We start from the raw sequence: 9,747 nt of genomic DNA on the forward strand, positions 1-9,747 counted from the left end.
CCTAGATCGACGGAGCCCCTGGCATTTGCCTGGCACTGGCAGTTCCGCGCCGGGCTCGCTCCTGTTCTTTTCCTCCTCCGTCCGTTATGAAAGCCACGCTCGTCCGTTGACCAGCCGCCCTCCCCTCCCGCCCGCGCTCATCGCTCGTCGCCAGTCGCTCGTTTGATAACCCTCCTCGCTTTAAGCCCGCCCTCTCCCGCTCCCTCTCTCCAGTTCTTTCCACTCTTCCCCCTCGCCCTTTGCACATCGCGCATCTCCCAGCTCTTCCTCGCTCTAATACACCACCTCTGGTCCTTCACGCCCCTCCAGACGCGACATGCCCTATCGCGACACACATCGATGTCCTCACGCGCTCCCATGGGCCTACTGGGCCATCTTTGGCCTCTACGAGCCCCTCCTCGCCGTCTCGGGCTTCCTCGGTGCGATCGTGAATCCCAAAAAGGTGTGTACATCCCGCCCCCGTCCCCACCCCTACCACCCGCTCCCGCCCCGCCCCGAGTCCCGCTGACTGTGGCTTGACGTCGCATCGCATCGCATCGCACTGCATCGCACCCACTTCAGGCGCACGACAACCAGGCCCCTTGGCCCGCGGGCGTCGCGCCCCCCGAGCCGCTCACGGCCGCGACCCAGGTCACGATCCTCCAGCTCGCGCACGTCGTCGGCCTGCTCGGGCTCATCAACTTCTTCGTCCTCGGTGCCGCGCGCAAGTACCTCGGCGCGCACCCCGTCCTCCAGGAGAAGATCGTCGGCGCGCTCCTCACCCCGCTCCTCCTCGCCGACGTCGTCCACATCTCGATCACCTGGTGGGCCCTCGGCGAGAGCCGCTGGCGCGTCGCCACCTGGAGTAGCCTCCTGTGGATCACTTTCCTCACCGGGTTCAGCCTCCTTGTGCCCCGCGTCGCCTGGCACATGGGCATCGGCCGGTACGTGGACAGCAGGGACAGCGGCGGGAGAAGGGAGATCAAGGCCGTTTGTTGAGTCCGTCGGACTGCCAGTGTGTGCTTATCATATCGTGCTCCATCTAGGTAGTGTACTCTACATCCGTCTTGGGTATTCGTACTGTACGCACCCTCGTCCCATATGCATCGTGGAGAGCGACGAGTCTAATGAGGAAAAAGACATCAGTCCAGGTCGACGCCAGAGAGGAATCCCGCTCGTCATATTAGATCAAGGATGTTTCACCGGAAACCAGAGTCCTTTTAGGACGCGTGACGGCTTCTTCCATTACCACTTTATTGTCATCCGAGCAGAACCTCCTCCCAAGCCAAGGATACGGACTCACACGATGGGCACTGGTCTCCCGGTCTGCGGCATCATTTCGTTTTGGCGTCCTCAGCCACCGCTGCGGCCGCTGTGGGAACAGGTCGGCGCAAGTACAGGTAGTCCAGAAGCCAGGACTGGAAGAGCCCGAACGTCGCCGACGTCAACCAGTACAGTTCAACGCTCTGCGCGCGCAGGCGAAGGGGAAAACCGTCAGCCACGACGGCCGCCCGGCGGAAATAACCACTCACCCCGGGCACGAGGCTGGCGAAGAGGATGCGGGGCACGACGAGCGCGCGCAGCGCGCTCCGCATCAGCGTCTGCGGCTTCAGCACGACCTCGCCCTTCGCGCGGCGCGCCGCCGTCCATGCTTCCACCTTCTTCTCGCGCTCGAGCGCGGCGGGCGCGAGGAACCAGCGCGCGCTCTCGACGTTCACGAGCGTGACGAGCCCGTAGAGCACGGGGAGCACCATCGTCGCGTCCGGCGCGGCGAGCGACGCGAGCGAGAACGCGGCCTCGGAGTCGAGCACCGTCGGCGCCGCCGACGCCGCGTTGAGCGCCGCCGTCGTCGCGACGAAGAGCGGCACCTGCGTCAGGATCAGGCCCGTGGTGCCCAGCGAGCCGCAGCGGTGCTGCCTGTCGAGCTCCTTGGACCGCGCCGCGACCTGCGTCGAGGGAAGGAAGCGAGGGAACGAGGGAGGGGCTCAGAACGGGGGCGGGGCGCGCGGGTGGGGACGGAGAGGGGAGACGTACTATGGGTTTCGTGCGCTTGACGATCTCAGCGATGACGGCGTCCTTCTCGTTCGTGCGGAACCCTTCCCTCTTCATGTCCTGCTGCGCCTGCTTCTGCATTGCTGGCATCTCGCTGGCTATTTGGGCGCCCACGATGTGCTGTTTCCGCCATTGCCTGTTCTTCGCCTGGATGCGTCGGGTTAGTCTGCGAAAGATACCATCGAATGTGACGCGCATACCCATACGGAGAACGGCACTGTGAAGACGAGCCGTGTCGCGACAGTGACCAGGATGATGGTGGACGCGTACGGTGGCCAGCCTGCGGGATATGGAATCGCCGCGGCCAGGTCAAGGAATCCCTCAGAGAGTGGGTGTACTGTCGAGGAGACAAACGTTCTCCGGCCAGTGACATGTCGGGGTGTGGCTCGTACTGGTCGGAGAGATGAACGTAATGGGGACAACGCTATCCTGGTGGAAAGCATTGTGCGAGTTGCCGATACAAACAGGCGCCGGTGAGCGTGTCGATTTTCGAGGCGCCCGCCGGATACTAGAGCCTGGCCTACGGGTGCGATTCATACTTTATTAGCTGAGCACCAAAGGCGTGCACAAGTCAAGCAGCATCCCACGTTAGCAGAAGTTTTACAACGCCCAGCGATAGCATATGATGTGCGTATGGATGGCATGCTACAGGGCATAAGGTCATAAGTAGCTGCATGGATTGCCGAACCCCTCTCGCCACAAATCCGACAATCCATTCCCAACCCCCGAGAACACCCTCTGATGCGTTTAGAAGGTCATCTGGTGTGGGAACTGCCCTTCGAGAGACCGAACGTCGCCTTCATGTACTTCGCAAGGTTCTCCGTCTTCTTCACGGCAGCGATGACGGCCGCGTCAACGGTCTTCTGGTCCGCCGCTTTCGACTCGGGGAAGGCAGCCTTCTCCTTGGGCATGCCGTCTGCGAAGAACTCCTCCTCCGCAGACTTGGGGCCCTTGGATGCAGACTTCGCGAAGTACGCGTCGTTGATTTTCTCGTCGACCTGCACAAGAGATTCGCACTCTGCTAAACGCTACAGGTTGCGGACACATGCGTACCTTGAAATCACCGAGGTTGACCTTGGTGGTGGTGGCAATAACGTATGCCTGGTTCACCCTCCGGAGGGGGACACCGTTGACCTTGTAGGGGCCAGTGACAAGGAGAAGCCCGCTCGCGAGCTGACTGAGGAAAACGACGCGTTTTCCACGGAAGCGGCCGGCGAGGAGGATGAGGACAGTGCCGGGGGTGATGGAGGAACGGAGCTTGGTGGGCTTGGGGGACTTGCGGCTCTTCTTGGGTTGGCGGACGTCCTCCGCGGGGTAGAAGCGGGGCGCCTTCTTGGTGGGGACGATGCGCTTCGAACCGTTCTTCTCGCCGCCGACGGTCACCTCCTTCGTCGCGGGGGTCTCAGCCACGGCGGGCTTGACGGATTTTTTCTGGCCCTTGAAGAGGCCGCGGCGGGCGAAGACGGCGGAGCGGGAGAGACGGCCGACGCCGGGGACGAGATCCTTGCTGCGGGCCATCTGTGCAGAGGGAGTGTAAGAGCGAGAAGGAAACAGAGAGGTTCACCGAGGGTGTTGTAGGGTGCATCCGTTTCGTCGCTGTGCCATCCATCCCAATCCACTGCCACTCTCCCGCCAAAAAATCCCATATGCCATCCAGTACCTCCAACACGTCCATCTGAGCCTGCAGACGGCATGAAATCGTACTCACTGCGTCGAGGTGGGTCTTGAGGATGTTACGGGCCTTGTTGATCTCGGCGGACGGCTTGCGGACTGGGCGCCGGCGGCTACTGTGCCCGATATGGCACGCAGGCGCTTGGTGCATCGAGCGCCTATAGACTGCAGTGCTTGTCCCAGCGCGATCTCTGACGTCGTGGCACATCGAGGATCCGACCGGTGACTCACAAACCGAGTATATGCCCGCTGTCTCCTCACTGCAGCTTGCCTACCACCCCCATACGCGTGCTTGATACCCCAAGATGCCCGCCGCTCCAGCAGAACGTCAGGAAATCGGTTTTGCAGGCGTTTCGCAGCTGACGTTTGTCCACAGAGGACGAGCGTTGTATGGTGTGGCTTGACATAGACAACACCCTCTACTCTGCCAGTGCGGGAATATCCCATGAAATGGGGGTTCGCATCCACGGTAATTCCGCCTTAGCTTGTTGTAATGTCTTTGCTGATCGATTCACTCAGCGTACTTCGTCGGAATGGGTTTCCCGGAGGAAGAAGCGTCGAAGTTGCACCACGAGTACTACTCCCAGTACGGCCTGGCTATCAGGGGGCTGGTGCGGCACCATCAGATAGGTAATATACCGCTCGCATTCAAGAAGTCGATGCAGGAAAACTGAACACGTTTCCGCACAGATCCACTAGACTTTGACCAGAAGTGCGACGGGTCGCTTCCTTTAGAAGAGCTTTTGAAGCCCAACCCAGGACTCCGTCAGCTACTGAAAGACATAGATCGCACCAAGGCTCGGGTTTGGGGCCTGACCAACGCGTACTACACGGTATGGCGATATGTACTCTTCCGGCCACTCGATGGATTCCAATTAGTTATACAGCACGCCAATCGGGTCCTACGTATTCTTGGCATAGATGACCTTGTGGAAGATGTCATCTTCTGCGATTACTCGAACCCCGAGTTCAGCTGCAAGCCCGAATCGCAGTTTTACACAGATGTGAGTGCACAGCCTACGGCACAAAGACTTGTCGGCTCATAATCGTGCGCAGGCATTGAAGAAAGCAGCATTGACTGACCCTTCAAAGTGCTATTTCATTGATGACAGCCGTAACAACGTCAAGGCTGCTCGTCAACTTGGATGGGGCCATTGCGTTCATTTCTGTGAACGTGGTATGCAGGCTGTGGAAGGAGGCAGGCGTAAAGAGATTGGTAGCGATATCCAGGAGACGCTGACGAGGGTATTGTTGCTATTTCCAAACTTGAAGAGCTGCGGATTGTCTGGTCCGAACTCTTCAAACAGTAATTGTACATACAGAAGATGCAGAAGCCGCACGCACAGCATCTATACCAGATCTACATAGAGCGTCTTGAGCACCCGACGTAATGATACACCCTGGAGCTTAGTTCATATAAATTAGTCTTAGAAAATCATGACCGCAACGACTTGAGCAGATTCCGTGGCCTCCAGAATGACGCCGTCATATCCGAACAACCCTAGAAATAGACGGGTATATCAGTCGAAGAGATGGCAAGAGAAAGGAGTAATTTACGTGTTGCTGCGCTCGGCAATTGAAGCCCGTCCTCGTCATCTGTACGATTCAAAATCATAGACGGGGGTGCTCCTCCGGGAGCGATGAAATGCTGGATCTCCTCCACCTGTGATAGAAATTTGTAGGTTTCATGCTCACGAACCGTTGATAGGATCACGCACCCTGTCAGTGAAGCGTCTTCGCGGGGGGAATTCTCCATTGTAGTTGAGCATCAGGGTGTAAGCGCAATGGATGAGTATCACTCACCATCCTCATCGTCTTCCGGCCATCCCTCTATTTCCCATGGACATCGCTTATAACGTTGGAATAGCGGTGTTCCGGGCTATAACTATGATGAGACTAGCCAGGGCGAATGAAGAGCGACCTACCACGTTCGAATGCAAAACGACCTTCTTAACAGCATGGGTTGCGCCAGAGATAAGGAAGTCGATCCCATGCTGTTGATAATTGTAGAAGTCTGTGCAAACACTCGGCCACCGCACTCGTAGGATCTCGGACGAATGTACTTACAATCGCCATCGGCGTGGGCGTCGCCCTGGGTGGCTCGCGCATGGATGGTCATACGATCATCCTCCTTGTAATGTATTCGCAAAGGTGGGCCAAGGTCGCACGTCAAGTCCTGAGCGGTGCTTATTCCTAGAAGCACGCGTAGTGGCTCTGACCCAGATGGGTGGAAGTGCAGAGTTACCCCTTCATGGATCTGTGTCTTGGATCGGTCTCACGAACGATTGATACAAGACCGAGACATACCTTCACCACTGCTTGGGACAGCTCTCCATCCATCGCTTCACACTCCGCAACGTCGTCGAGCATGTCACGCTGCTCTCCATCTGCGCTCTTCTGGGAAATAATGATGCGCTTGACCTCTTGTTGGCGGACATCTGCCTGTGCAGGTGTCTTCAGAGTCTCTGTTCTCGCGTCTTCCTCAAAGCCAAATGATATTCCAGGGTATCGTAGGTCGTCACCGGGATAAGTCGGCCCAAACATTCGGCTCACGCCAACCTTGCGTAACACTTCTTCGTTCGAAGATAACACAGCGTGTTTGTACGTGAGGGTCAGCGGAGGGTGTGGATCGTGCAGCTTCTTGACGGATATCGTGTGCAAGCGTTGTTCGTATCCAGAGAAGAGCAGATCGAGGTGGGGCCGAATATGCAAGATGATGGGTGTTGTGGGGGTGTCGGGGTCGTACTTGACGTCTACCTGAGGGAAGAAGTGCTGCATCCCCCGAAGGAGCTCAAGCACGTTCCAAAGTGATGTTCCTGACATCATTTTAGAATAGAGGAATCGGCTCATGCAGCTTGCTGACCGTTGCTCACCTATCTCGAATGCACCCAGTCCTGACCCCGGCCTTACATCCATATCGAGAGTCGAGAACATCACTGGAGGACGTGCGTGCGTCTGTCGCCCTCTTCTTGAAACCCAGAAGCGAGAAGTTTGTGTAGAGGTCAGTGGTGAGTGATCGGCGAGAAGGGCGCCGGATTGCGGAGAAGCAGGATGAGAGAGCGTAACTGAGAGACCAGGCTGGTGGCGCGGCGCTGCAGCCTCCTCAGTCGGGCCGCGTGCGGGAGTACTGAGAGCCTAATTTGGAAACCCGACCGTCGACGCGTCGCGAGACGTCACGGTCACGAAGCGCGTCTTGAATCCGACGTTGAGGCTACCAGTTGGAGTCCGACGCGTCTTCTGCCACTAGTGCTGTTACCACCAAATAACGGGCTCCCCACACGGGATAGGAAATTGGTAACGTGATCACTGTGATTATCAATTGCTTCATCATGCTCAGATCGTTTGTCAGTCACTAACAAGAACACCATTACTTGGAGCTCTTTTCTGCTGTCAACAGCGTGTCAGCGGCTACGATGGCAGACAGAAGACAGGTTATCATCAAGGTCGTTTAATAGTTGGCAGAATTCGCCGAGCCTGCTGACATGATCACAGGTGTTTAGAAAATACGGACATTCTCTGGGACCCGAGTCCCTCGAATTCCTGGAAGATGTTCTCGATCGCCATGAAATCGCTCTCGAGGACGTTGAATTCTCTGTCGAGTGGCTCGCGAAAGAGTACAACAAACAGGATGGCAAGTGCTGCTGCTCTCATTCGCTGCTATGTACATCTAAATGTTGTTAGACGCCCAAATGAAGGTCTCGCTGGACGTCCTCAGCCGGGTATATGATGCGTTCCAGAACGGCGATGACGGAGACCAGAGACACGCCCAACTAGACCCGGATAGCCACTTTTTCCTAATTGATGCATACGACATGCCTTTGTGGAACTGGTCAACGGAACGAAGCACATTCGAGAGGTTAGTCTGACTTTTTCATTTTTTCCCCGTCTTTTTGAGACAACTCACGGCCATTGCTAGAGCTCAGGGCAGTCTAACGTCTTCTGGTACAGCCGAGTCAAGGGTGACGGCAATGCGTAACAGACTCAACGTAATCAAGCAGTGTGTCTTGCGTAACGACCACTTCTCTCCATCCACATTACCTTCAAAGGATCGCGAGAATCTCCTCACGGTACTTGATCTGTCTTCAGTGACGGGAGCTCAGCTCACGCAGAGTCCACGATAGATCAGGTCGACGAAGCAGCTTTTAGGGCGAGCAGGAGAGCGATTCTTACTTTTCGGCATGTTGACACATTCGAAGGAGGGCAAACTGTGTCTCGAAGACCAGGAGGGCTTTGTGGAACTTGATTTTTCTCATCTCGTACGCCCACGGCTTGGTTCTATGTTGTTTTCACTGATTATCGTCCACCTTTCTGTTAGGACCAACCAAGTGAAGGCCTGTTCACGGAAGGTTGCCTAGCTCTTGTCGAGGGTGATTACACAGAAGACGCAACGTTCGTTGTGATCGCTATAGGTCACCCTCCATGCGAGAGCCGAGAGACGTCCCGGTCAATATTTGGTCATATCGACTTCTTAGGTAAAGGTGCTACAACACTGCTCGAGGACGTAGGCATTCTTCCATTATTGTAACGACAACGGGGTGCTCATGGATTTTTGCAGAAACAATTTGCTTCACGTATTCAGCTGGAGCTGCCTGACCTACGCTTCTTTGTACTGTCCGACGTTTGGTTAGACCGGCCAGAGACGCTTCTTGGCATGCGGAAGATGTTCGACCATTGCGTGGAGACACGTTTCATTCCAAAAGTTGTTGTTCTATGCGGGAATTTCACTAGCGTAGGAATCCCCCAAGGGAACGGGAGGGAGGTTCGAAGGTATCAAGGTAGGATCTATCCTTGAGTTGATTCGGAATCTACTGACCCCTCTCGTAGACAACTTTGACGCGCTCGCGGATCTAATCGCTGAGTACCCCCTCATCAACGGAACAACGCGCTTTCTGCTTGTTCCGGGGCCGCTGGACGTGACGATCAACTCGGTTCTACCGCGGCGGCCAATCTTACCCTCGTTTGTCTCTCGACTCAAAAACCGGATATCACACGTCCAGTTCGCGACCAATCCGTGCCGATTTAAGTTCTTCGATCAAGAAATCGTGGTTTTCAGGGAGGACTTGATGTCCAGGATGCTCCGCAATCTTGTAGGAGTCAAGCCGGATGTCAAGAACGACGACCTCAAACGATACGTCAGTTGGAAGTCACTCTACGTACGGAGCTCCACTAATCTAACGCTCACCGACAGCTTGTCCAGACGGTTTTAGACCAGAGTCATCTCATGCCCATGATGACTTCCATTCAACCCACACTTGCGGACTACGACCACTCCCTTCGACTGTACCCCTTACCCACAGCTGTAGGGTTTCGCGTATTCTGGTGCTGCCTGGTTTCTGACCCACCCACAGGTAGTGCTCGCGGACAAGTACGATCGATACCAGATGACTTACGAGGGATGCCATGTGTTCAACCCGGGGCGCTTTGTGGGCAACTCGTTCACGTTTTCGGCTTACGCCCCCGCAAGACGAGAGTCGGAAGAATGGTGAGTAACTCGTGTACGGCCACATCGTATGATTCCCTGAGATATTTTATATTTAGTGTTTTGGAATTTGACTTGGATGAGAGTTAGTTCAATGAGACCGCTCATGATGATCATCGCGGGCGTTGTGGACTGTTCATGTCATCGCATTGCTGGTTGTATCTGCAGTTGTAATTTGTACGAGAACCCGAACCTATCAAAGTCAATGACCCTTCAACTCAAGCGCAAGCTTTACTGAAAAGAAGTGACCGCACAGCCGCCCGTACACTGACAGTGACCGGCGAAGGGCCTGAGGTGGACCAGGTGTACCGGAAGACACGTGAGCTGGCGCCCATGATGCCCGAAGGACCGATCCGCTGGGGCCGGCGAGCGAGTGTTGGGCGGATCGCTCACCGCATGAGCGCGAGTTCGTGGCAGACTCGTGGATGAAGTTCCCCAACGGCTCTTGTGACCACTCGCGCACACTCGGCGTCCACTACATGCTCTCCTTCTGCACGCAGTAAAGCCCACGCTCCTTCCACCACTGCCCACAATCCCTCTCCACTCCGCCCCTTTCCTCGTGGACA

At 56.1% G+C, this 9,747-nt stretch overlaps 5 protein-coding genes across 5 annotated transcripts; 3 read left to right on the top strand and 2 right to left on the bottom strand.

Annotated features, from left to right (window-relative positions):
• Positions 1-316: 316 nt before the first annotated feature.
• On the top strand, positions 317-978 carry BXZ73DRAFT_97524 (uncharacterized protein; the record flags this gene model as incomplete). The annotated part of the gene is made up of 2 exons (XM_048027396.1): positions 317-442; positions 562-978. 2 exons carry the CDS (start codon positions 317-319, stop codon positions 976-978), a joined length of 543 nt encoding a protein of 180 aa, XP_047882308.1.
• Positions 979-2,786: 1,808 nt separating this feature from the next.
• BXZ73DRAFT_40418 (60S ribosomal protein L6) lies at positions 2,787-3,549 on the bottom strand (the record flags this gene model as incomplete). Its single annotated transcript, XM_048018571.1, has 2 exons — positions 2,787-3,029; positions 3,085-3,549. 2 exons carry the CDS (start codon positions 3,547-3,549, stop codon positions 2,787-2,789), a joined length of 708 nt encoding a protein of 235 aa, XP_047882309.1.
• Positions 3,550-4,007: 458 nt separating this feature from the next.
• On the top strand, positions 4,008-5,012 carry BXZ73DRAFT_97526 (pyrimidine 5-nucleotidase; the record flags this gene model as incomplete). The annotated part of the gene is made up of 7 exons (XM_048027397.1): positions 4,008-4,029; positions 4,079-4,171; positions 4,222-4,332; positions 4,393-4,535; positions 4,590-4,706; positions 4,759-4,879; positions 4,933-5,012. 7 exons carry the CDS (start codon positions 4,008-4,010, stop codon positions 5,010-5,012), a joined length of 687 nt encoding a protein of 228 aa, XP_047882310.1.
• A 117-nt stretch (positions 5,013-5,129) lies between these two features.
• BXZ73DRAFT_87803 (UPF0183-domain-containing protein) lies at positions 5,130-6,636 on the bottom strand (the record flags this gene model as incomplete). The annotated part of the gene is made up of 8 exons (XM_048024720.1): positions 5,130-5,203; positions 5,260-5,365; positions 5,421-5,452; positions 5,506-5,581; positions 5,628-5,716; positions 5,770-5,959; positions 6,010-6,518; positions 6,576-6,636. The coding sequence occupies 8 exons, from the start codon at positions 6,634-6,636 to the stop codon at positions 5,130-5,132; spliced, it is 1,137 nt and encodes a 378-aa protein (XP_047882311.1).
• Positions 6,637-7,115: 479 nt separating this feature from the next.
• On the top strand, positions 7,116-9,271 carry BXZ73DRAFT_87804 (epsilon DNA polymerase; the record flags this gene model as incomplete). Its single annotated transcript, XM_048024721.1, has 11 exons — positions 7,116-7,145; positions 7,195-7,333; positions 7,384-7,558; positions 7,619-7,769; positions 7,824-7,958; positions 8,018-8,203; positions 8,258-8,477; positions 8,527-8,834; positions 8,891-9,001; positions 9,051-9,184; positions 9,241-9,271. 11 exons carry the CDS (start codon positions 7,116-7,118, stop codon positions 9,269-9,271), a joined length of 1,620 nt encoding a protein of 539 aa, XP_047882312.1.
• Positions 9,272-9,747: the final 476 nt, after the last annotated feature.

This window comes from Epithele typhae (genome assembly GCF_022376455.1).
Source record: "Epithele typhae strain CBS 203.58 chromosome Unknown BXZ73scaffold_4, whole genome shotgun sequence".
Classification (NCBI taxonomy): Eukaryota; Fungi; Basidiomycota; class Agaricomycetes; order Polyporales; family Epitheliaceae; genus Epithele; species Epithele typhae.